The following is a 27,528-nucleotide window of genomic DNA, read 5'->3' on the forward strand; positions in this document are numbered from 1 at the left end:
TATTTCTCAAGCCATTCAGGTTGGCTGAGATGACTCTGTCAGCAGCCCAGTAATTGAGCTAATGAAACACCTCTGGAGATACAAGAGCACAAGTTAAGTTCAGTCCTGGCTCAGCCGAGGCCTGAAGATCATCACTCAGAAGGTTGCCCAGAGAGGCAGCCGCTGTGTTTAAGGTGTGTGTGCGGGGGAGAAGGGGAGCTGCAAAGCCAAGGCTTGAACTGGTTTGACTTGAAGGAGCAGGGACCTGGTTTCTTTCAATCAAGGCTGTTGGACTGGGGTAATTAGGCAGATTGCTTCGCTATTGACAGTCTCCCAGGACAGGAATTGAAACTCCTGTAACACAGCAATGAAATTTGCTAAACGTAGCAGAAAATCTCTTCCTTTGCCCTGCTACTAGGCTAAAGACTGAGCCATGAAAAACAGAAGTTAATCACCCAAGGCTAGCAGGCAAGCAGACTGTTTCAAGGCTGTGCCAAGGGAAATGCAACTGGTTTGCTTGAAGGGGGTTATGAATACTTGGTCTGCCTGATGCATTTTTCAGCGCGTTGAATCTCAGTTTTCAAGGATAAAGACAGAAATAAAAAGATTTCTATCCTTTGTGGTCATGAAGAAAACCTTCCAAATGCGCACAGAGGTCAGCAATGAAGTGTTGCCTTCCTGAGTCTGCTGATAGCTTCCAACTGAGCTGCTCAGAAAACAGGATCTTTTCTTCCTCTGTGAGGAATTTTGGCATTTTCGAATCAGTTTCTGGTCCAAATCAGATCAAAAAGTTGAAATTTTAAAAAATTCCCTGGAATGAAAAGTTCTGGAGAATTTCAATTGGGAAATGACAGAACGGAAAAAAAAAAAAAAAAGGCATTTCTGCCTGAACCAAAAGAATTCAACATTTCAAGCCGAACATTAAGCCAAAAGAACACGAAAGCTGTTGTCTTGCTTTGAAATGTTAGTTTGAAAGAAAATTTGCTTTTGGGAAAAAATCACAATTCTTAATGTTCCTGTCAAAAAATGTTAGTTTCCAAAAACCCCTATAATTTGGGGCAATTTTCCACCTGAATGAGCTGCAGTTAACATCTCTGGGCTGCCAACTCTGAAGCCCAACACTGACCCTAATGAAAGGCTTTTTGGTGCAACTTAAAAACGAGTTAAGTCCATTAGGGTGAGGACTGGAAGGTGGTTCAAGGAAGGGAAGGCAGAGGGCAGGACACAGGAAAGACGAACGCAAGGGAAAAGAAGAGGAACAGAAAGGAGCAGTAGTTCTCAATGGTTTTCTCCCTGTAAGAGACAAAAATGAACTGAATAAATAATTAACATTTTCTATCCCCAATCTCTCTACAATCTCCCACTGACCTTTGTGGGAGAGTCAGCATATGTCTCCAGAGGAAAGGGAGCATTTCCAGCCTTAACATTATGGCACAGACGTGGTATATGTAATAGAAGTGCTGGCCGAGGCTCTGTACTTAAGCCGAGTAAAGCAGCAGTGCTTTCTCTGTTATGGATCAAACATATGGGGTGTCCTTTCCTCCCCCCTAATGACAATGCTTCTTCCTTGGCCACAGAATGAATTTTCTAAGCACTCTTAAAGAAACCACTTAGTTGGATTAAAAATGGATCTTTTCAGAAATTGGGGATCTGCCTTTTTCTTTTTTGCAGGAATGGGGGGAAAAAATCTAATGTATCTTCATAGATTTGATAGACATCAGGGCTGGAAGGGACCTCGGGAGATCACAGAGTCCAGCCCCCTGCCCCAAGGGCAGGAAGTCAGCTGGGGTCAAAGGATCCCAGCAAGATAAGTGTCCAAACGTTTCTTAAAGGAGTCCAGAGTAGGTGCTTGCACCATTTCTGGAGGCAGTCTATTCCAGGCCAACACACTTGAGTTGGCAAAGGTGAGCGGGAGGCTCCCAAGAGCTGGTTCCCTCTGGTCACCTTGCTGGTGTTTCCTGCTGTCAACGGGAGGTGAAGTACCTGGAGCACACCGCTCCACATCCTTTGTGCTGCCAGTCTGCACTGGGGCATGGAGGCTTCTGCAGAGACTTCAACAGCAGCTAAAGGTCACTGCCCTTTCAACACAGACCTCGGCGTTGAGCTTAACCGCTGTGACGGAGCAGGTTTAAAGCCTGGCTGAAGCTCACGCACTGACTTGCAAGGAGGACAGAGGACTAAAGTCGGCACAAAGTTGAACCCTGTGGCCTTCTCCGTCTGCCCGCTTCCAATGCTGCCAAGTTCTCACGAACAAGCCAAAGCACTTTCCAACTTCAGCCTCAGCTCCTGCGCCAGGATGACAGGGGAGCAGACCAGCCAGAGCTCTGAATCCTTTCAGGTACTTTCCAGAAAGCGTGAAGTTTTTTGGCCTGCTTCCATTTCTTGCCGACGTCAGAGGACTAGCCCCACCCTTAACGCCCCAGGGACACGCCAGGAGAGTGTCTCGCACAATGGAAGAGGTCCCTGTCCTGGGATCTAACAAGCCTTGGGGACTTGGACAGTAAAGAAGTTTTCCCTTATGTGCAGCCTAAAATGGCTTTGGAGGAGTTTGTGACCATTGGTCCTTGTCGTCTCTTGGGGTGCTCTGGTGAACAGATCCTGATGCACACCCCTGATATACTTATATGCTGCCACCAGGTCACCCCTGAGCCTGCACTCTTCCAGGCTGAAGAGTCCCATGGCTCTCAGCCTCTCTTCATAAGGCCTATCCTGTTGCCCTCTGATCATGTGCGTGGCTCTCCTCTCTTCAAAATTCAGTATAATCTGATCTGGAGCTACAAGCCTCATTAGGGATTAATTTGAATTGGACAGTTATTTCCTAGGCCCCTGCCATAATTTACAATAGTGGTGTGATCAGGATCTGAGGAATGTTATGCCCCATGCCCAAAATCTCCTGCCCTGTGCCAGACATTCATGGCAGGAAAAGTGATCCAACTGTACCTCCAGTCCAAACCTGCAGATTGGGCAGGGGAAAGCTCTGTCCAGAACACCAGGGTTGCCCTGTGCTCAATCCCAAAGCTCAGATGAGTACTGGGACTGGGCATGGGCAGCTCTAGATCCTGGAGACTGGACTGGGGGCAGGGGCTGAATGTCTAGGTAGTCCCAAACTGATGCCAACAGTCAGGTGATAGCATTGGCCCAATCATTGTTGATCCCAGGGCTGTCCAAGTCCAATGACAACAATCAACTGGCACAGGTGAGCAGCCCCATTCTGGAATACAAGACATGGCACATATTCCACTTCAGGCACCTTACAAACTATCCACAAAGATATTTTATATTATATGTGGAACATCATTATGGCTGGTTTGCCATTTTATGACACCATAAATTGGCTGAACATGTATATGCTTTAATTTATGGCACAATTAACACATGAATCATGTCATAAATGTAACACTTGCCAGGTGCCCTACTATCACCACAAGGCAGACTTAAGAGTGCATGGATGCGTTAAATACGCACTGCTATAATTTAACATGTTTTAGATTTCTTTAATGTTAGACCTTGTTGCTGAATTTTCGGAGTTTGTAAAGTAATTGTTATGGGGATAATTACAACATTGCAGTGATATTGTTTCGCTAAATTATTCATAGATACTCTTAATCTGAACTCCACTTTAACTGCTCTCGTGAAAGGTACTTTTGACACCCCTAATTTATTAGCTCATACATAGTCATAGAAATACAAATCAATATACATTGCTCCCAGCCCTTAAATGTATCAGAACTGCTTCTGGCCACTCTAATAATGCAAGAGAGCACTACAATGATTTAAATGCTCAAAGGAGGATCATCCTGTGTTGAGATCTGGCATGGGGGTTATCTGACTGGTGATCTTGTGGTACCTGAGATACTTGCTAGTTCATCTCTCCTAGGGACTGAGGCAAGGGAGCTGCTGGGGAAGACGGTGGCTCACAGAGCTTAGAAGCTGGCTTCAACCCACACCAGTAGATTCGATTGTCTCTCAGCACATCCAAATCAGAGGCACTCTTCAGAAAAAAACAGGAAAAGGATTTCCAAACATGAGCAAACTCACTTGAGTGCAGGAATTCAGGCCTGGATCCTCCTGGTATCATCAAGCAACACGGTCTTCATCAGCCAGATTCTGCTCTTGGTGCACAGGTGGCTGAATTCAGTGAGGTTGAACCATTTGGACTGGCCAACCATTCTCCCACTGAGACTTGAGACAATGGAACCCAGTTCCCTCTCCCAGAGCTGAACCAGCCTCATGGTGCTGACAGTATAAAAAGCAGCAGCAAAAAGCTGCCTATTAAAGCTACTGCAGTGAACAGCAAGGACTCTGAATACCAGCAGGACAGATCCGCTCGATTGAGCTAAATGACCACAACCAGAAGAATCACATTTTAGAGGAAACCTGTATCTGAATACAATCATGTATAATACAAACCATGTATTATTCAAGCAGCTGGAGCTTTCCATTTTGTATTAATTGCCCCTTTTCCCACTGTACGTGTTTCTATCTAATCCACTGATTCTTTATTTGTCCCTCCCCCACAGAGCAATGCATCACCCTTTAAAGGGTTACATGAAGCTACAGGGAAGGGTGTCTGTTTTGTGTTAACTTGGCTGCACCAGACTTTAATAAAGCACCCGTCACAGCTCCTAGCCATGCTGTAGATCAAACTCCTATCATTCTTTTTAAGTCTCCATAGAGAAAAGTGAAGTAAAACGTAAAACTTGACCTTCCAATACTTTATTTCTCAACCCGAAAAATGCTGGAGTCCAAGTGAACTTGCAGTTTTTCCCATCCCAGTAAGAATTCACTGTGATAGGTTAAAGTGTGTGGGAAAGCGCAGGGTAACAGCAAGGGCTGAACGTTTTCATGTTACTCAATAGCACCGCAGAGCTGCCATCCAAGCTGCTCAAGACTGGGGCTGATCTTTTAGAGAAACAACATAAGTGACTACTCGAAACTCTCAGCCTATGGAGAGTCTGTAGCTCAGACAGGTTTCGCGCCCCTGCAGCCCGGGTATTGCTGGTGGGTGAACCCACCTTCAACGCTTCCATGTAAGGACTACCGAAAACAACATATGGGTGGATCCCCTTGCCTGGCCCTGACGTATGTAAAACTGGCCACAGCTCTGGATTCTGCAGTTTTTCTTGGTGCTTTACATACCTGGCCTGCTCTGAAGCACAGGGAAGCACTTGCTAGGGAAGGATTTGCTGGTGTGGGAGGCAGTCCTAGTTGTTTCTCCCATGATGTGAGCAGCTAGAGAGGCACCAGTCAGAAGCAGAAAGAAGAGAGAACAAGCAACCATGGGCTTTTTTTCTATCCCCCAGCTCATCCTAAATATGAGGAATTTCTCAAATCTATACAGAATGTGTCTTGGGGAGAAAGGAGGCAGCAATAGGATTCACTGGATGCAGAAAGATCCATCATCACATATGGTCTGGTATTGCTCTGCTACGTTTGCCTGGTGATGGCACGCTGAACCTCAGTGATACTCACACATGCCTGCACAATGCCCTTAGGTATCGCTATGAAACACGGGAGAAGGATGTTGGGCAGTGGTTGTGTTTGGCCTCAGAGCACGGAAAGTCTGCGGTTACATGCCACGATGCAGAAGGTAGCAAGTTCAGTACAGCTAGGACTGTGTTTTTGCCATTACAGCCAACAAAATAAGGAACTCTTGTGCTCTCTTTATTTGAATGCATTCTCTATTCAAATAGGGATTTGGGGATAGGAAACATTCCTCTCAGAGATATCAAATGATCACTGTGCAGCGTACAACAGCCTTACTGACTTGATTTCCATTAAAGAAAAAGAATCGGGTTTGCCAGATGGTAAACAAAAGGAAACACACAGAGACACATCATCAGATGGTGCAGATCAGCATGGCTCCACTGAAGTCATCCACTGAAGATCTGGTCCCTATATGCTAAATAATTATTAAGAGTTTTAACCCTAGTAAAAGAAATCAAAATAAAATTAAACTGTTAAATTACACAGCTGTTCCCTTTCAGACAGAAACCATTGCATCTCTTGGAACAGGGATGTCCAACTGGGGTGGGCACAAGGGGTTAATACTTGGTCCCTGGGCTCCTGGCCAGCTGCTGCTCCCTGTTTCTCTGGATGCTGCTGCAGCCTGGGTCTCCAGACTCCCTGCTCCAGGGGCAGTGCAACCCAGAGCACCAGGGGAGCACATGGCACAGTGCAGTGGGGAGCTGAATTGGGGGGTCGTGTGTGTGTGTGTGTGCATGCGGAGGGGGGAGCAGCAGGGGGTGCTACCTGTACTGTGCAGTGGGGACGAGCCGGGGGCCGTGGGTCACGTAGTGCGGCCCACAGGGCCACGGAGAAGCTGGACAGCCTGCCTTGGAGCACGGTAAACGAGAGCTTGCCTTTAACACAAAAGAAGTTTTTAAGAGCAGCACACTTTATCCAGCTGTTCATCAAAGCAGCTTTTTCATCCCAGACTCGTGTTAGATTTGGAGAAGGTCAACCTGCAGTTTTTTTAGTATTATAATTATTAATCTGAAACATGACAAGTTCCCCAAATGGCTCCTCTTTTTGTTTGGCTTTTTCTTTGACTGTATTAATTTCAATTCAATCATCTGCAAGGTTACATAACAGTTGTTTATAATTGCTGTCACGTCAGCCCTGAGACCGATCGCTATAGCTCTGAAGTTACATAAAGATTGGTTGTTCTTTTTTCAAATTGCAGGAAAGATGAAGTCCAAACTTGGAGGGATGTTTTTGTTTTTTAAAGCTCTGCTATTATATAGTGCCTCAATGCCATCTTTCTGTGGAGTCTTATTTTACACAGTACATGGATCCGTTTACACACAAGAGCTCACCAGTAATATAATTCCATGAACCCCTTTAAAAGCTCAAAGTTCAAGGGTACTTGAACACATTGCACTCAAATAAAAGCAAGTCAGGGGAGATACTGGCAACAATAAGCCCCAATTCAGCAAAGCTCTTCAGGATGTATAGTGGACTCCATTGAGTGCACAATCCCCTGGCCTGCCAAAAGCACCGACTTTACCAGAACTCAGTGTGAATAATGCTAATTGCCCACATGAACAACTCACTAAGCCTTTTGCACCTTACTGGTACTCAGCACTTCTCAAAATCTTGAGCTTAAACAGCAGCCTAAATTTTCGACAGGACCCAGTCAGTTTGCTTTAGAAACCTTGAAATTGCTAACCCCAAACCAGTTTCACTGATTAGACAGTTCAAGGGATTACATTTACAATAGTGGGATCCAGATTCCCGATACACTTGTAAGTGTATGCACTTAACTCACACACAGATTGACCAATATTTGTTTGAAGATAAGGTACAGGCAATAGGTGCCGTATTAGGCAGTAAAGCAAGTTGCGTGCTTTTCTGATCTGCATTTTCTGGGCCAAGACTAGATACAAGAACAAAGAGAAAGATGTTCCCAACTGCAATCCATGGGCTTACTTCCCCAGGAAGCCCACCCGTCAGCATGAAACCCCGTTGCTTTCTGTGGGGAACATAGTTTCTTAGAACCATCCCTGCTGAAGTTCGATGTAGGCATGTGGTCCCTCTTCCCCAGCAGAAAAGATTATTATAGAATATAGGCAGAGAGCCTTGTTGGAGACAAATTTGTGCCTCAGCTGAACTCACTCTCTCTCACCAAGCTTAGGAAAAGCTCCTAAAGAGGAGGAGGAGGGAATCAAAGTAGTACTAGTAAGAGCAAGGTATTGGATAGATACTTCAGCCTCTGGAAAGCTCTTAACTCTTTTCATGACAACCAGAATCAATAAAATGTACAGCAACACCACCTGTTTCTTTCAAGAACATTTTCTTTGGCAAGGGAAGATTTAGACAATTCCACACATTGTGTAAATCATTCATATTCCTAATGAATGCACATATGCAGATTCTGTGTGTGAACCTGTATTGAGGGTGGTATAGCTTGCTGAGAGAAGGAGCTGTTCTGATTTCTTTACTAGGTCTAGGTCTTTGATTTCAAATAATGTAGGCAAGAATGTAGGTCTTCCAAAAGAGAACATATGCACCTGGTTGCATAAGATGGGACAGCCGGTTTAACTGGGCCAGCAAATTAATTCGCCAATATACTTCCACCACTCAATAGTTAGCATTAACTGTTCTTCATATATTGCTAAATTCAACTTAGGCAGCTGTACATTTAATAAGTACTGGATGCTAGCCCCTGAATCAAGCACAGAAATAAGAGTGCATGGCTGAGTATGTGACAGCTTTTGCTGTAAATTCATTAACCTTGCACTTCGAAAGAGTCCACATTTTTTGTTAGACCAGAAGCAAACAAGTTGCCATGGAGCCCCATTAATAAGTGAACTATGATGACCTGTAGTTTTTGCTCAAAAGGTAGCCAGGGCTGGTGTTACACAGGTCAGGGTTGATCTCTTGAGCTGTTTCGTGCAAGGGGGTAACGATAAAGCTGGGAAGAAGGAATTCCCCAGGTTGTAACCCTAGCTGTGACAAAGACACCCACACCCTTGGACCAGTCACTTGCTCATTGAAAACCAGCAGCAAAAGGAAAATGCTTAGATGTCATGAATTGACGCTCACAGCAAATAATTGTATCATTATGATCAGTGCTCAGGAGACATACACACTCTGCCTGTGTGCACTAGGACTGGCTTAAGCAAACGCCCTTAGCTAATTCACCTACTTCGGCCTTGTTATCCCACGGAGAAGACAGGTCCAGTGGTAGCTAGGGAGCTGGCCAGGGACTTGGAAGAAGTGGGTTCAATATCCCACTTTGCAACATACTTCCTTTGTGACCTTGATTTCCATCTCTGCCTCAGTTCCTCATTGGTGTAAAGGAGATTATCCTTCCCTATCCCACTGGGGAATTGAAGGATGCTCAGACCGTCCGATGACGGGTGCATACAAGTACCTATACTCATGACGAGTACATTGATAGGGGACTGTTACAGAAATTTAGGCATACACTGGGCATGTGGACAGTAGTGATACATTTGGATTCTGAGAACAGGCAAATTCAGCACGTTAGCTCTGTGACAGGAGTGTTTGTACACGGTACTGTATTGGTCTGGGGCATGTGACACTTTGTTCGGGGTCACTGCACTGTCCCCCTGCCAAATGAATGACTTCGTAGGCACTAAAGTTCTCCCTTACTCAGGAAGCAAGACCAGAAACATTTCAAAGTTGCCAACTCAGAAAGTTAGTCTGAGCAAAACCTATACAAAAAACTTCCCATCTCAATTATTGTTGCAATAAAATACACCAAAGATTTAGCTAAGATCTTCTAAAAGGAAAGTAAGAGCATGGAATATGTAGAACCCAAACCGCTTAATCATCCAATCTGAGGCTCAACATGACTGCTTACCCAGACTCTGGAATCTCACTGGCTTTTCCACTTACTTTTCCAATTCAATTTTCAGATGCTGAACACATCAAGGATTGGATTGCTAGGTTATTCAGATTTGGCAATCACACCAGCCTATAACAGGAATGGCAAATATACAGGTTTATGGGTAGAGTTTTAAACGTTTTAGCCAAGCAATTACAAAACTACTGCCTTGTCACTTGTTTCCAGCTCCACACAAACCCTGCCAGGGTTTCAGCTCAGCCAGGGAAAGGTGGATCTGCTGGAGGCAGCCTGATTTAAATGCAAAAGTTGACAGAGATGGTAAAGTTCAAGTCCCCTTTCTTTACTACTCCCTCATAGATAAACTGAGCTCCAATCAGAGACACTGCACTGCTGTTTTAAACATCAGTTTTGACTAATCTGGATATGCTGGTTTCCACTGGCTTTCCATTAGAACAAGCCAATTCAAAAGGGAGCTCCCACCTCTTTTGGCAGAACACAAGCCAGAAGAAAGCAAGAGCCATTAACTAAGGGAAACGTTGCACATATTGGAAAGTCAAAGGGTGTCAGGTACTTTACTCTTAATGCTCTTTACTCATGCAACCTGTAAAATCACCCACTATTACTTTGTTTAAATGTACCCTGTCCGTCTAGAAAGGACTTGGACACACCGGGCACGTTTACACAAGACATTTACTGTGGAGTTGCCTAAGGCTGGAGTCAAGTAATAAACTTTGCAGCAGGTTAGTACTTGTAAATACAAATACTATTCTACAGTGGAGTTTTTTGTACTCTACAGCAACATGCAGGTAGACAACGAAGGGGCTAGCTGGGGCATGAGGGTGCTTCAGTTTGAGGGCTGCCTGCCAGCTAGCTCCGCACTGAAGCACTCTTGTGCCCCAGCCAGCCTCTCCGCAGCATGCTGAGCTGGGTCAGAACAGCCCCAGGCTGGCAGGTTGACCCCCTGGGCCCCTTGCCAGCTGGGGCTGCTCCGACCCAGCTCAACGTGTTGTGATCAGAGGCGCACATTCAAATGCGGTGCCTGGAAGCAATAAACACTGGCACAATATGCACCAAAGAGCTCCTACCTTACTTAATTTCTCTGAGCCAAAGCCAGCTCTAATGTCAGAGCCTGCAACTGGACTGAGAGAATTGCCCCAGTCCACAACAAAGCTGGATCTGGTTGTCTGTCTGTACTGTAAGACATACCGGTAGGGTTAAAAAATGACACAGAGCAAGTATGTACTCCATAAAACATTAATATTTTAATGAAAAATCTTAGCTTCATGTTTCTATCCAAAGACACTCAAAACTAGTTTTTCTCCCCACTTATTTTTGACCTATAATGTGACCAATCTGGAGATTTTTTTGTATTTTAAAACAGTTTTTTTTAAAGATTAAACAACCAGGCTAGCAAAAAGGTACCCAATACATACTTTTCTTATATCAAACAAGCTAGTATTTCAGTACAATATAACTATACAGAATATATACATTACACATATGATCACAAAGCAAACACTACAGGCTCAGAACAGATTTGAAAAAACATGATATTCACATTGATTACAATAACTCTAAAAATGATTGTAACGTTGAAACGGCACTTAGTTTACAAAAAAGATCACAAAAATATATATAGCCACCAAGAACTATGGTTCCTGAAAAATACTAATAGCCAGATAGTATTATATAAAATGTGAAGTGTATTTAAACATCGTATACATTAAAAACCAAAACCAAAAAACAATTCTGTTAAGTCAATAAACATGCCAAGTAATCTAGCTGTGGCCAGCATCAACAAGAGAAGCTGTACTGTGTATGAGATGACAACTGGATATACGGCTGGTGACTGGAGACTGGCACAGTTAAGGGGGTTGCACTGTTACTAAAATGCACAAAGAAGCCCAACGATAATTTAATTCACATTTTTCCTCCATCTTTTACCCTCTCCCCTTTCAAGAGTTCCACCAAAGGCCAGTGCCCAGAGTCAAGGCACTGCAAAAGGAGGGTAAAGAAGCCACCCAGGACTTTTTTGTAGCCGGGGCTATAGTCAGAATATCAACAGCATGCATCAGTGAAACAAAATGGTTAGTCAAAAATCACTCCACTGGGGATTTTAGCAACCCCGCAGGAAGACTGGTTACAGTGTCCACATGGGCTGGCAGCACCAGAAACTGATTCAATTTTCTCTTTAGTGTAATCAGATCTGCATGTGAGCCCTGTGGGGTACTGAATTACTGTGGTAACACATACTGAGTTAACAAAAACCCAGAGCTTCATTTGAACAATTACCATTGCATTACAAAAATTCACATTTGTTTTATGGTATAGTCCCTATGGAAATTCTGCACCAACTCTTATTTGCTGGTGATGTGTGATGTGGCTGATGCACAGCCTGACTTTGATCATCTTCTTTGTGAATAAGATGCTATGGAGCTGACTATGCCTATAACAAGCTGAGAATCCTCCAAAACTGGGATTTCCTTTGTAAGAAAAATACAAAGCGAAGTTATTTGAATGGAGTTTGATATTCTTTATGCTGATGGGGTGAGAATAGCACTTTCTGCTGCCTGCCACAGACCTAGGACCAGAGGTTGCTCCTAAGCAAATCTACACAGGTTGCACAAAGCCACAGCTCTCCCAATGCATATAAGACGCTACAGGACATTCAGGATATGTCCTAAAAAGAGGCTGGCAATAGTCTTATGCTCTAATGTCCTGGGGCTGGACTGGAAAACAAGCAACCAAGTAGTGATCGAAGCCCTCATAAAAGAACTTAAAACCACATCTTAAAAACGATAATATTTATCCCGTGAGGAACACAAGGATTATAGTTTTATAAAATATATTTTTACTGCACTGGCAGCTATTACTTTTTATTTTAAAAAGCTGTAATTCACACCTTCTAGACTCAAGATACACATGAACCCAGAACCATATTAAAAGACCTAGTCAAACTAATCTCTCAGTATGAGAGACTCAACCATTTCATCTGCCAGTCAGACAACCCAAGTCAAACCATAGTGAGAAAGCCAAGCCACTGGGAATATGATGCTTTTTAACCCACACGATAAGGAAAAAGACGTGTTTGTTGCAAGGAACCGACACTCCATACAATACCTGCAGGAAGCTTAAGCTCCTCAATGAGAAAGTAGCACCTTGGATATCAATGGAAGCTGTGCAAGCATGTATGCATCCTACCAGACCACGACCTGCTGCAACAGCTGAAACAGCCACCCCTGACTCCTTCTCCTCTGTGTGTGTGAAAGGGCCAGTCTGTCTGTCCCTTCTCCAAGATCTATTCGGTAGGGTTTCTCCTCCCCTCCCTTAACAGAACTATCCTACGCAATATGAAGAGGATAAAGATCCAGTACAGGTTCCCAGAATTTCACAGAAAGGTAAGGCTGGAAGGGACCTCAAGAGACCATCTAGTCCAACCAGGGATTGAACCTAGGACCTTGGTGTCATTAGCACCACATTCAAGCAACCAAGCCAATCCTTCTTGCCCCCAAGCACCAGAACCATTCACTCTGTGACAGCTGAGCCCCTGCATTTGCAAGTTAGCAGCAGAGGAAATGTTTTTTCTCTAAATGTGCAGAGTACTGCTGGACACAAGAAATATATGCAAAAGCAAAACGGAGTCAAACTACTTTGTGAATACATCTAGAGAATATGCACTGTTAAAAGTTGCTGCAATGGATTCTACTTCTTTCAGGAAACAAAATTCCCTCTATTGGAAAGCTATTAAATAACTTACTCGTCAATGAAAATACAAATGCATTCCTAAGAAAAAAATTTATGGAAAAAACAGTACAGGAATCAAATGTTGGCATTCATGTGTTGAATGGAATTTATGTATTAGGCTTAATCCCTTGTGTTGTCTAAGGCACACTTCTTTTAGCTTACTTAGGCATTTAGCTTGTTCAGTCTGGAATCTAAATATCCAGCAGTAAAGCCTGATTTAAAATGCTCTAATATTTTACCTCTCCTGTGAGAGGCATTAGCACACTCCAAAGAACTATGCATTTCCAGAATGTCAAAAAGCAGAAAAATGAAACAAGATTTATATTTCATTTGTATTCAATTCTTTGGAGAAGTGACACAAACTAACAGGAAACAATTACAAATGCCAAAAAACCAAAAATATTTATTGCTCTGACTAAGAGTGAACTGTACTGTTCCCTCAATTGACTCAGAGATTTAAAATAGTGAAAAAACTAAGCTTTCACGCCAACATTAGGGGTTTTGGTATGACAAGGTAAAATACACTGCAGTGAACAGTGGGCCAATGACTCACCTGGCACTGAGGCACTGACACTAACTATACTCATGTCTTTCTCTGGAAGAACAGGTTAGAGCTATAATAGTCCTTGTAGTAGGTTTTCATGCATTCTCTATGGTATTCAGAAAGTAGTTTATCTTCTGATACAAAATTTAGCTAAGGTGCATCTACTTTGCATCTGCACATCTCGCAATCATTATGTGTTGTGACACATTTTTTACTGGGTGGAAACCATCTGTTTGTGGCAGAAGGAATAGGTCCAGCCATGTTTGAGGCGATAAACAATTCATTACACATTATACTCATGGGACATCTGGAAAGTCTGAGTGTGCATATCTACCTAACTGTTTTTTGTATTATGACTAAATAAAAATTCCCACGTACGTGGACGAAAGACACCACACACATGAATTCAGTACCATACCCCTAACAGTCAAGATAAAGTAGGAAATGGGGAGAGAAGAATTTCAGCATGTATTTTTTTGGGGTGTTCATGTTTTTTTTTTAATTACAGAAATTGAAAGTGGAAGAGCGGTGGCCTTTTTGATTCATCCCTTTCAACAGATACTGGGCTAGTTCTTAGCACAGTACCTTGAAAAAAATTATTTTCCTTCCAACCTCTTTACAAAAGACTTAAGAGTTAGATACACAAGATGAACTGCAGCTGAGAAATTCTCTGCAGCACATTTCCTAAAAAGCCTTCAGATCTGACAGATAAAACTTAGCTTTGTAAGGTGGAAAAAGCAGAATCTCAAATGTGTGCGTTTTGCTTAACATAATAGAGAAAACTTGTTAAATGTCTGTTAACACTGAAGCCTTTTAAAATCATACCAGAATGCAATAAGCTAAATCTTGATAAATGTAGAGTTTGACATCAGTGTACATTTTACAGATCTACAGAAACATAGAGCTGCCTACCTCACCATGCAAATAAATCTTGTGATCTAACCTTTGCACCTCCTCACTGGTTCTTCAATATCAACCTTTATGCTTCTTATTCAATTCGATGCTTGTGTGAGAGGGACTTAATACCAAGAGCATCTGACCCATGCCCTTGGGGTAGTCGGGTCAGGTAATGCTTATTCTGAGCATGCCATGAGTTGTAGGGACAGCTCTTTGTGCATCAAACCAGAATTAATTAGATCAGCAGCCAAAAAAAAAAAAAAAAAAAAAATCTTAAAACAATTCCTAATTTAAATTTCTAAGTTTACTACAGTTCAAACTGCCTGCAACAAAATGAGAATCACCGCTTTGAGAATCCCATGGTCTAAATGTATAGTCTTTTCTAAATCAGGAAAAATGAAATGGCAAATCTTTCAATTTATTGCTTGCTTGAGCTGTGCATGTAGCTGGAGTAATGGTCTTTAATAAACCAACTTGGCAAGGGTTTAAAATGTTTTGGAACAGGAAAAATTTATCATTGCTGTATAGGCTTTTTGTAAACAACCCCCTGTTGGGTTAGAAAGTTGGCCTCTAAAGTGAATAAATTGCTTATTTTGTCCAAAATAGGCTAATAAAAGTCCCAGAAAGTATACATGCATATGTATAAACATAAAAGTGTACAATAATACACAGAAGATCTCATTTTTTCCCTTCTGCAAACTCTCTCTAACCAGCATTTGGAGATTAGTGAAAAAGAAACATAGTAAATGCAATAAAGGAAAGTGACTAAGACTGCAACAGCCTAGGTAAGGTATTTCAGTTGGGAAAACTTTCATTTTTTCAAACGTGGTTCCCTTTATCAGAAGATACAGTAATGAGATATTTGTCAGGTTTGAATGGATTTAATACCTTTCAATCACCTCCAATTCATTATGCATCATTAGCTGTTTCCTGACAGAATATTTCTATGCCGTACCCCATATAAGCAGATTTGGGTAGGTTGTTTGAACGAGCAGTTTCTAAAAAGAGTGGAATATCTGAAGTAGGAGTACCAGGATTGACAGAACTGAATTTGTCAAAACTGATTCAGAGACTGTAACAGGGACAATGCATTTTTAATAGGGTGGTACTGGGACTTTCAGAAATGCTTACCATACCCCAAAAAGGGGGCTACAGTAAGCGCTTTGAAAAACAGCAGGCACAAAGATGGGAAGTGTCATATTATAAAATAAGGATTAAAATGTCCACTCATAACTTAGTTAAAAGTGATTAGCAACTGATTTCCAATGCATCCTTGTGTTTCCCATTTTAAAACAATGTCCTCTGTTTTGTTTTATTTTCCTTTTTTACCAGAGGGTCTGCAGAAGCATGAGAAACTTAATGAGCTGTACTGACTGCGGAAAAAGAAACGATTAGAAGTTATTCGAATTGGTTGGTTCTTCTTTAGAAGTGTATCACAGTTTCTATGAAGTTCTGTCGGGATCTTTTTGTGCATTCAGTCTTAAGTATTTTCACAGAAGTGATCATTCAGTCATGAAAAATAATGTAAAATCTGTTGCAGTTTTCTGTTTAAAGTGTAGCTTACAAAGTAAAAAGGGAAAATCTCCCCACTTTCATTTTAAAAAATTAAATTAAAATGTACAGGACCAAACACAGGCACTTTCCAAAGAACAAATATGTAACCAAACCAAGAATTATTCAATAGTAATCGATGACAGCTCCGATTTCGGGGGGTCACCTGTGGCTGCCTCAGCACTGGCATTAGTCTTTGGCTGCTCTGGCACGTCTTCCTCCTTCTCTGCCAACCCACCCAGAGACCCCAAGGGGAAAGTGCTTTCACAATTCTGAGTCGACGAGACCTGCGAAATGACAGGCATTTGGACTGAGGAGTTGCTTTCAAAACCATGCTCTCCTAGCTCATACTGCCCAAGGGTCTCTTCTTGTTCCTGGTTTAAGTAGTCCGGTACTAGGAAATCACTAGAGAGGGGCAAAGGACAGAAGAGAATGTTATTTTTTTTTCAAAGAAACACCAGATACAGTTTTGCTCCCCACTGCATTGCATAGGGAAAAAAGTAACTAGTATCACACCGTGCCAACACGTTAATAAGGACATGCTTCAGTAAGTGTTGTTAACTTAGTTCTCGTTTATGATGACAGAGAAGCTATACTAGGATACCTACAATTTTGCACTGCTTTTAAAGCCATACCTCCTGCAAGGCAACTTCATACCTAGGTTTGATCCCCCTGATAAGGATGAGAGTTCACGGATACTGAGGTTCTGCTTTTAGTGCTAGGGAAGGTGAGGGTCTATCCAATCTCTGCAGTGGGAGGTGGGAATACCACTGAGTTCTCAACAGCCTTCCCTTTTAGGGGAGACGGGCTATCAACAAAAGTAAAGAAGGATAAGGAAGAGCTCTCAGGCTGTGACTATCGGACAACAGTGGAACAACAGTATGCCAACAGAAAGCAACAAGCAGAGAATAACCCCGAGTGACACCCACTGCACCCAGTCAAGGTGAATGTCCAACAGCCCTGGAGACTGAAATCAGTGGAACACAGCACTGATGACAGGTCAAACTTTCCTCATGCTGCCTTAACAGTGATTCAGGAGGACTGCTCTGGGGACACTGAGGCTAGTTCTGCTTCTGTGGTTAACCTGGTCAACTATGACTAAGGGTGCCAGCTGTGAAGGTGTTTTTCATACCACTGACACCTATCCTGTTACTAAACAGAGGACTGAACTTCATTTTCTCCCCAGTCATCCCTTCATGGTGTGTTTTGGCACAATAGCGCTATAGATAATTGTCAGCAGCAGGGTGCTGAAATGTGCTCGGAAGAAATCTATTGAAAACCCATTACCAACATTTTCAGAGCACAGGCTGAGAGCATGATGAAAAGTTTTTCTGTGGATGTTTGACATCAGATATATTTATGCGTGAAGCCCCTGACTACAGCCAAAGCAGCAGAGGCACGCTTGAGTTTTAACGTGCAGTCCACTGCAAAAGGAGTGGATTCTACATCAATGGTATCTGAGATTCAATGCCCTTTTTTACTTCTGCATGAGAGGGTGTGCATTCCAAATCTAATGGGCAACAGGATAATAATCTATCCTCCCACGTCAATTGGCATTTTCAAACTAAAAAGAACAATACATTGCTAAAAGGAACATGTTTTAGTCTATCCAACAACAACAACAAAAGAATATACCACACACCACATCATCTTGGCACAGGAACGTTAACTCTAGCACAAGTGGCACCCTCCCAGAACTGTACACTCCAGCAGGTATTGAACCTTTGTACTTTTCAGATATGTATATTTTAGGGGAAAACAGCTGACAAGCAAAAATTTCCTGACTGCTAATTATTTTGAATTCTTTGGTTCTTCACTACTTGGATAATAACCAAATGTAACAAAGTGTTGAAACCTTATGTACGACAAAAAAGATAACATCTAGAAAATGCCTCATCTCATCACTGGGGAACTTTAGTTGCGACAATATTATGAATAAAATTTACAATGGCTTTATTTAAAAAGCTCAATAAAAAGCCAACTTTATACATACGCTCTCCCTTGTGAAGGATTTTTTTTTTAAACTTAATTTGTTCCCAAGTTTTACCATTTGATGGTACTGAGGTCTCTCCTCACCCCGGGTTCTCTTCCTTCACTTTCATTTTTAACCCTCTATTTTAAAAAATAAAGTCTTTTTAACAAAGATGTATCCTATGTCATTATGATACGACTGCCAGCTTGACCCCACAAAATGCACCTAGAGGCCTTTTCAAGCACCTTAAGTGACATGTTTGTCTGGTAAACCAATTTTGTTCTACCTAAACAACAAGAAATGTGCAGTAGGTCTACATGATCAACAGGACATACATCTTAAAGTGTGATTTTTTACTGGTTAATAATCCTAGAAAGAAGAACAGCGGAGATATGATCATCTAGAGTCACGCCGTCTCACACCAGAATATCCTCCCCTCGATAAAAATGACTAAAATAAAATCAGTGAACTTCTCTCATAACGAACAAGCCAAACTTTTTCATATATTGCCATCAAATTATTTATAAAATCCCACAAACATTAGTAGAGAATGTTACACTTAGCACCATAAACTTCCTTATGATTATTACAGGAAAAAGAAGGAAGGAGCCTAGTCACCACAAAGAAACCTGTACATATAACTGGATACTTCAATGCCTTAGAATATAGGTTACACACACTAAAAAAGCAGATCAGAGATAACAGATAGTGGTGCAAGAGTGAACGTGACAGCAATTAGCTGGCAACCTGATGAGAGGCGCAGCAGGCTGCCCTGAAAGCAGGAAGAGATGGTTTAGAAAAAGCAAGTTTTCCCTGTTAGATTTTTGTTGTGCACCTCACCTGCTCTGGAAGTAGTTTGCTAGCTCTGATGCTTCATGGTTCAGACTCCGCAGGTGAACGATTAAATTTCCAGAGTTGGTGAACATGGCGCCACATGTTTTGCACTCGTAAATCCGAGGCTTGCGGATAATATGCCGGGAAACCCGCATGTGGTGTTTATATTCCCCGAAGGAAGTGAAAGTGGCACTACATATCTGGCACCGGAAACAGCGTTTACCTTCGTGCTTCAGGCGATGCATCTTTAACGAGTAAGCTCGGGTGAACTTTTTCCCACAACGGTCACACTGAAATGGTTTAATGCCTACAGGGAGAGAGGGGAAAATATATGCTTTGAGAATCTTTTACACTCCCTAATGACCAGAAGGACAGCAGTCACAGCTGGGCAGATGAAATTCTGATTTTAGAGAGAACAAACCGATTAACCATTAAGAGACAGAAATGATTAGCATAAAGTTGCAATTTCTCAGAATCAGCCCAGAAATCCTTATAACGGATAGGTCCTTCTTAGTTCTTATGCAGTCTTTCTTCCTTATAATTTAAATCAGTTGAAGCTTCTGTAACTCAGAAACTAAAGAAAGAACTAAAGTGTGTGGTGCAGTAGTAGCCTTAAACTACTTATTGCCCATATATCTTCCAAGCTCAAAAGAATGCATATTTAAGCTACCCTTGGTTAGCACCTGCCAGTGAGCTGGCCTGGATTTAGGGGATTGCCTGAACATAGAGATGTCCCAGTTCAGCACAGGAGGCATCAGAGAAGTAGTATACAGCAGGTCCACACCATCTGAGAAAATCTCCCTATAATAAAGTGATCTTGTGAGGGCCAGGAAAGGAAGCCTTGGCATGCTTTGCAGAGCTAAAGGTGCTCAAGGGTTGCCCTTCAAGTTGAGGATCTTGCCCTTAGTGTTTCACCTATATCACATATCCAGTGCTGAAGCCTTGGCTCCCACCTCTCTTGTCATTTACAGAAAATACGCATTTTGAAGTGAAGACATGGTACTGAAAGAAACATTTGCTCACTAAGTAATCACATCACGGCCAGGATTACTACAATACAAAAGGTTAACCACAAGAAGGTCCCAATAAAAGGTCTGAAATACAGGAATTATGGAAATTCAGAATTCAAGCCAATAATCTGGAAGTCAGATCTCAAATTCATACTAGTTCAAAGGGCCTGAATTAAGGATGAAGCACCACAGACCAGGCTAATTTTACTCATCTATACCTCTGCTTTCCTTATGTTAAAGTGAAACCCTTTAATTTTGGCTTCCAAAATAGCCTCAGTGTAACCTTAACTATAGCATTTGCTTTTTATAAACCTGCTTTCACATGGTTAACATATGAAAGTGCTGGCCCTTGAGACAGAAACTTTCCGTGGTTGCTTTCTGCCCCAAAGCATCCATTTTCTTGGAAAGTATGAGAAATAAATCTCTTTAGTTGTTTCAGTTAAGTTAAAATACTTTCAGTATTTAAAATGTTTAAGTTGTTTTTCCACACAAATAGCTAGTAAAAACATCTCTCTAATTTTGCATTTGAGACTTACTGTGGGACTGCTGGTAACTGGACCAACCTAAAATATTTCATACATGCTTGACTGATGCTGGTTAGGACTCCTACACCTAGCTGGGACGATTTAATAAGCAATGTGCATAGAATCATAGAAGTAGGGTCGGAAGGGACCTTATAGATCTTCCAAGTCTGACCCGCCCCCTGGGTGGGAGAAAAACTGGGCTCAAATGAGTCCAGCCAGGTAGGCATCAAGCCTCTTCTTAAAGATGGCCAGGGTAGGAGCCAGCACCACTTTCTTAGGAAGTTGGTTCCAGCTCCTAGCCACCCTAACTGAAGTAGTTCTTGCAGATGTCTAATCTAAACCTACTCTCCAATAATGTGTCCACTGTTCCTTGTCATGCCAGGGGGGCGATAGGGGAAACAGTGTCTCCCCCAAACCCTTCTGGTCCCCCCTAGTGAGTTTATCGACAGTCACCAGGTCCCCCCTCGGCCTTCTCTTGTGGAGGCTGAACAGGTTCAGGTCCCGTAGTCTTTCAACGTAGGGTCTGCCCTGTTGTCCCCGGATCATGCCGGTGGCCCTCCGCTGGACCCTCTCCATGTTGTCCACATCCCTCCTGAAGTGGGGCGCACAGAACTGGATGCAGTGCTCCAGCTGCGGCCTGACCGGTGTCGCATAGAGGGGGAGGATCACCTCCCTGGCTCTACCTGAGATGCACCTGCGGATGCACAAGCTGCGGTTAGCTCTGCCAACCGTGACCTCGCATTGTCAGCCTGTGTTCATCTTGGAGTCAATAATGACTCCGAGATCCCTTTCTGCCTCCGTGCTCTCAAGAAGGGAGTTTCCCATTCTATAAGTGTGCTGCTGGTTTCTACCGCCTAAGTGCAGCATCCTGCACTTGTCAGTATTGAAATGCATCCTGTTTAGGTCAGCCCACTCCTGTAACCTATCCAGGTCTTGCTGTAGTCTTTCCCTCCCTACTAGCATGTTCACCTCACCCCAAATTTTGGTATCATCAGCAAATTTAAACAGGTTGCTTTTCACCCCGTCGTCCAAATCACTGATGAAGAAATTGAACAGCGCAGGCCCAAGGACAGAGCTCTGGGGGACTCCGCTGCCCACTTCCCCCCAGGTTGAATATGACCCGTCCACCACCACCCTCTGAGTGCGACCCTGCAGCCAATCTGCAATCCATCTGACTGTGCAGAATCAATGCCAGAGTCACCTAGTTGTTTTTTTTTTAAATGAGGATGGGGTGGGAGATGGTGTCAAAGGCCTGCTGAAGTCTAGAAAGACTACATCCACGGTGACACCTGCATCCATTGCCTTTGTGACCTGACCATAAAAGGCAATCAGGTTGGTCTGACATGACCTGCCCCTAATGAAGCCGTGTTGGTTGCCCTTGAGCATCATCCCTGAAGACGGCCCATCACAGATGTGCTCCTTGAGGATCTTCTCAAATAGCTTGTTTTATTAAAAGTGAAGCACTGAAAAACTAGATTAATGGGTCATTACTTCATCTCTAAAATCACAAAACAGCCATTTTGAGCAGTAGCAGTTCTTGGTCTGTCTGGTCACTTGCCTGAGAGAAGATAAAATGACAAGGAAAAACCTGGGGATCACAATTGATGTAAAGAGGTAGCACTGACACAAGTCTTGTTGTACTGTACTGACTGAAATCACTTAGTTTATTAGGAAATAGGTTTCTACTAATTCTGTAAGAGTTAGGAGGCTATAACTGTATCTAAATCAGGCAGGCATGATTAACAGTGTTGCTGGTCAGTACTCTTTTCAATGCGAGTTTTCATAAACATCAGCAGACAGTTGTAACATCCCAAGGACTTCCTGTCTAGGCAACTGATTTAGTATTAAAAAAAGCCAATGTAGCAGAACATCTGAAAGTCCTTACATTAAAAGGCATCTTGGGTGTGCCTCAAACCTCTAGTTTTAGTCCAATAACTACTTCAATTAATATTTTTTAAATCCACACACAGTTCAAGCATTGTGACAGATCTCATTTAGCAAAAACAGTATGCAGACAACTAGCTAATCTCAGATTTTGGAGACTTCCCTCCCCCCCCCCCCCGAAGGGGGATATAAAAAGCCCTCCTTCATGTGTGCACACAGAACATCAATTAAAAACATTAGTTCCACACCTGCTACACAACCAAGCAAGCTCCCTTGGGTGCATGTCCCACTTATTCATGGAAACAGTGACGTTTCTTACCTGAGTGGATGAGCATGTGCTGTTTTAAATTCTGAATGCGCGTGAATCGGACCCCACAGGTCGGACACTGAAAAGGTCTATCTGGACCATTTGGGCTGGGTCTCTCTGTGCTGCTGGTAGAAGGAGCAATGTAGAGTTGATAGGGATACTGAACGTTCTCCAAACTAAAAGGAAAAAATTCACTCATTTACAAGCAAGCTGGAGAAAAGTGGAGGTGGCTTGTCCAAAACAGCTTGAACTTCAAATCTGTTTGTACAACAAGAAAACATGATTGTCCTGTTTAAGCAACAAGTATTGTTTCCATTTATATTAAACTGTATGGATGCTGAAAGCATCTTCCTGAAAAACTACTGATCTGAGCCGCCCTGGAAGTTTCATGTTCACTGGCTTGCCATTATGGCTAGAAATGGAAACGGGCCTCTGATTTGTTTGATTACAAATGGTTTTTGAATATCAGTTGCACAACCTACTTTACTTTTGAGGTACGCATCCTCTTCCAAAGGTATGCAACTAATTGCAACTGGAAAGTGTACCCATAAGAATTCTTCTTCTTCTGGCAAGCTAGGGAAGCAAACAGTAATTTATTTTGTAGTTTCAGTGACATTTTAAAAAAAGGAAACTGAGGCAGAGAGCCATTTTTAGCTCAGGTCAGATTTTATGATTGATGCAATCATTTGCAAATGTTATGTAGTACATATTATACACAAGCTCAACCCATCAGTCCGTCAGCATGCAGTAAGATAATAAATGTCATTATTTCATACTGGCTATTTGGTTGATTCAGTCCTCTGCATGACAGGAGTTGTGTTAGGAATTTAAAAACTAGCAAACTGGTTACTAGGTTGGTAAGTAAAAAGGAAAGGAATATTTTATTTTCAAAGAAGTAAGTTACATGAAATGGACTACATACTTTCATCCATTCAGACTATTAAAACTGGGGAGGGAGGAAAGGGACTATAATGTTATAATCTGGCCTTCAACTTAATATTTTCTTCCTTGTAGACAGAGCTTAGTCACTTAACTATAATAGGAAATGTATTTGTGTTTCCCTGAAAATTTCCTTTTTTCAAGCAAATGAGGCCCATAAATATGTCAGCCTGCTCACAGTTTGGGACAGAACCTAACCATCACTGGGATGCCCTGTGCTGTGAAATCCTCTCCAACTAAGACAGCTTCCACAGCCAGGATAATTCAATTTTACTTTTCTAAATTACACTGTATTAAATAAACCCTAAGGAAAAAGCACGGCAAATTTTCCTACTACAGAACATACAAAATTCTTCCAAGAAAAAGAAATATAAATTTTTGGATGCTGATTTCAACTAGCGTTCTACATGACTGCTGGTTTACAGGCTGTACTGGACCAGTGGACGGTAAAAGTCATAGAAAGGAAATCTTCACATAAACACACATATTTTCCTAGTCTTCACGATACAAAGCTCCATAGATTAATGAAATAGGATCAGGACACCAAAATAAGGTACACCCTTCCCATCTTCTCCTGAAAAGAAATCAATTGCCAAACAAATGACAGTGGACCAAAGCCTGGATGACTAATGCACATAATTTTGGTGAATTTATGTAGTGACAGCGTGGTGGCTGATCAGTAGGTCACAACACATGATCTGACTTCTCAGTCAGAAGATCACCAGCATTCTGACACATTTGAGCTGAATGTTTAACAAAAGAAAAGTAAATTCAGGAAATATTCTTAAGAGATGAATGTTAGGTCTACTGCAAAGAATACTGATCTGAATTCCAGGGACAACACTGGATCTCATTTGGGGATGGTAACTATCAGCAGGTCTACTTTAATGTAGTATAGCAAGTATAACACTCTTCCACAAGAGCTCAAAGAGGTTTTGAGGTCATGCTCCATGATCTGAGAGAGAACTGGAATAGTGAAGTATTTCATTCTGGGATTTGTATGAAACTCCCCTTTTAAAACATTCTGATGACTTTCTACTAGACAGCTGCTCTTTTTTCTTGGACATGCTTCTAAAAGCACTCCTAGAAGAATTCAAGGCTATGTTCAATTTTAATATGGTTGTTAAATTACAGACTTTGTATTAACCAGTAGAACGTGCATCACTTCATTGAAGTATCCATTTTGTATTCAGGGTGGCCCCAAATGGATGGATTTCTGCAGTAACACAATTTATCTGTAGGAGATCGACAATCCAGTGCTAGTCAGACAACCAGATTCATTGCCACTCTCTTCTCATCTTTTGTATGGTCTCAGTGGGAAAGCTGGGAAGATAACAGAGGTACTGAATCGCCTTTGGGAGAGGTAATTTGCCACCTTACATCTCGGGTCCCAACACAGAAGCCACGGGATATTTCACTGCTGTTTCCACATGTAAAACAGTCAAATCACAAGCTCAGCAATTTGGGGGGTTTGTTTCTCCCCCACACACAATGAATGAGGCCCTTCCTGGTTGCCAGATCCACTATTTATTCAAACTGCTACCAAGAAAGCTTTGGTGCCCATGCCCCCTTGCTAGACAGTGCCCCCAAAAAGATAAAGAGATTTTACTGAACCCAGGACAGAAGACATCCATTTTTCTTTTTGATATCAGCCGTTTCCAAGTTTATTTATGACAATCCCCTCACGCTGACTTCCACAGCCACAAGAAATTTGTTATCCACATTAGGAGCAAAAGTCATTTTGTTCCAGTTGATGCTGCGTTCCACTTCTACAGGTAAATACCTATTTCTTGGATTGAACTGAGAACCAAATGAGCCTGCTCTGTCACCCCGGCTTGAATGCATCAGGATTGCTCAATCTAATTCACTGAGAAGATCCCTTCAAAAAGACCCACCCAAAAAAAAACTGATCCCTTCCCCTCAAGGGAGCCGAAAATTTACAGTGGGTTTTTAATCTCTGTAAATGGACATGATAGGGTGAAATGGAGAGGATAAACAGGGATTATTGGATAAATTTCACGAACTCGAAAGCACTAATGCATGCCTGTTTAACAGATCAGTATTTCTTGCACGCTCCAAGAACTGTATTATCTTTATTTATGACCACCGTAATCTTCTGTTAACATTCTTCTAAGAGGAAAGCTCGTACCTGATTACTTATTGTCAGCCCAAACTCATTTCTCCAGCTCTCTGTATTATGGCTCTCTGGCTTCTTTAAATTATAACTCTTAGATGCCCCAAAATCTTAACACTATTTGACAAGATTTTCTCTTTGCACAGAGACCTGAATGCAAATATTATCCAGGAAGAGATAAATTATTCCCGTTTTTTTCTTTGCAGTTTCCATGGTTCACTGTTTTTGTTGGGGGGGGGTTTTGTCAGCAATTTTGTTGATGCTGGGGTTTTTTAGTTAATGAGAAACTGTGTTATGATTGTTGTTCAGTACCATGAGATTTACTGTGGGCTATGGTGCTTTATGAACATTATTATACTTTATATTAAAACCAAATATTAATGCTACCCTGATGCTGGAAGAAACCCTGAAGCATTGTAAAAATCAACTGGTAATAAGCAAAGTAGGAAAAAGAAAATGCTGCCATTCATGTGCAAGCTAGCCTGATTCAAACCTGAGGCTCAAGGATCAGTTCCCCAGAAGTTCTCCCTCTCTTTCCATTAAATAAAGCCTAAGTGACCCAGATAGGTGCATTTCTCCTGGAAGCCTAACCTAGGATATCAGCAGGGAATCCCTATGAGGCCTGTTACAACAGAGCCATATATTCCATTTCTTGGCAGCATCTAAGAGATATCCAGTGGTCTCCATCAGCAGCAGAGTAGCAGAAAAGGTGAGAAGGTTGCGGAGCTCTGAAGTTGGAGGCTCAGTTGCTTGTGCAGGCTGTAGGGATTCTGATTCAATCTTTCACCTGCCGTGCTGTCATTTTGGCATTATTCCCTTCATGGCCTTGGTTGGAAGAGGGCAGAATTCAGTCTTCCCCTGGAACCAGCAAAGCTCCCCAATGAAACACTTGAAAAAGAGGGAAAAAGCAGAAGATACCACCACACGAGTGGAAATGTGCATTTCTCAAGGGACAAGTAGCAGCGGCACTTCTTGTGCTGCTATTACTTGTCCTCAGGGAATGACAGTGCTGTGTGCATGCTCTGGCATGTGGCAGGTTACCCCAAATGGGGCAGGGGAGGCTGGGGCCAGCCAGCAGCCTTACCTGGAGTCCTGGGGGCCTCTGGGAGCTGCAGCCACAGTGCTCCTGCAGCAGGGAGCAGGGAATGTGGCTTTGGCTCTGGGCAGCGCACACACTACTGCCACATGTGCTGCCCTATTTTTTTTTTGGTGTGGGTTTTTTTGACCCCAGAATCTCCCTGAACATGCAATGTGTGGCGCTGCAGACGGGTCTGCAGCGCCATGTACTGCACATCCATGCTTGTCTGGACATGGCTCCTCTTTTCTTTTGCCTCTGGCTCTTCTTGGCCTAGCTCACTCCTTGAAGCCTGTTGTGGTGCCAGGCTCTGCAAATGCCTTGAAAAGGGAAGAAAAGCTAACAGCACAATCTCCTCAGAAGACATACCACCTTGGGATATGACTGGAAACATCCTGGTACCTTGACCCACATTATCTGTAAGGCAGCTGACCTTCAGTTTAGGATTTTACTCAAACAGTGCTGTAGCTGGACGGGCTGAATGGCCACCAAATTCCGCTAATGAGGCAGGTAAGACCGGAGTAGGAAATTCTCCTGCTGCTGGTGACAGAGAGGTCTTGGTGTGTTCCCAGACTGAAGCACCGATTTGTAACGGATCTATGGACCTGTCCGCAATAAACACGTTCAATTTAAAAATAATACTTGATCTCACCCTAATTCTCTACTTATATGCACTTCTTAACCATTTCAAGCTGTAAGAAATGGGTGTACCATCAGATAAAAAAGGGATAACACTGAAATGCAACAGATACCAAGTGTCCAAAAATGTTTTGTAACAGTTACATAAAATAAAAGCAGCAATTTAAATAGCCCCCACC

The 27,528-nt window shown here is 42.5% G+C and overlaps 1 protein-coding gene across 1 annotated transcript in view; it reads right to left on the reverse strand.

Moving 5' to 3' along the window:
- Positions 1 to 10,535: 10,535 nt before the first annotated feature.
- ZBTB44 (zinc finger and BTB domain containing 44) overlaps positions 10,536 to 27,528 on the reverse strand; it is a 53,839-nt gene continuing 36,846 nt past the window's right edge. The window contains exons 4-6 of the mRNA XM_090027033.1: positions 22,575 to 22,738; positions 18,844 to 19,144; positions 10,536 to 16,436 (exon numbers count right to left, since the gene is read on the reverse strand). Coding sequence (XP_089883159.1) covers positions 16,154 to 16,436; positions 18,844 to 19,144; positions 22,575 to 22,738 — 748 coding nt within the window. The 3' untranslated portion in view covers positions 10,536 to 16,153. The remainder of the gene's footprint in view (positions 16,437 to 18,843; positions 19,145 to 22,574; positions 22,739 to 27,528) is intronic.

Source organism: Crocodylus siamensis, chromosome 14 (assembly GCF_052110815.1).
Source record: "Crocodylus siamensis isolate JL-2025a chromosome 14, ASM5211081v1, whole genome shotgun sequence".
NCBI lineage: Eukaryota > Metazoa > Chordata > Crocodylia > Crocodylidae > Crocodylus > Crocodylus siamensis.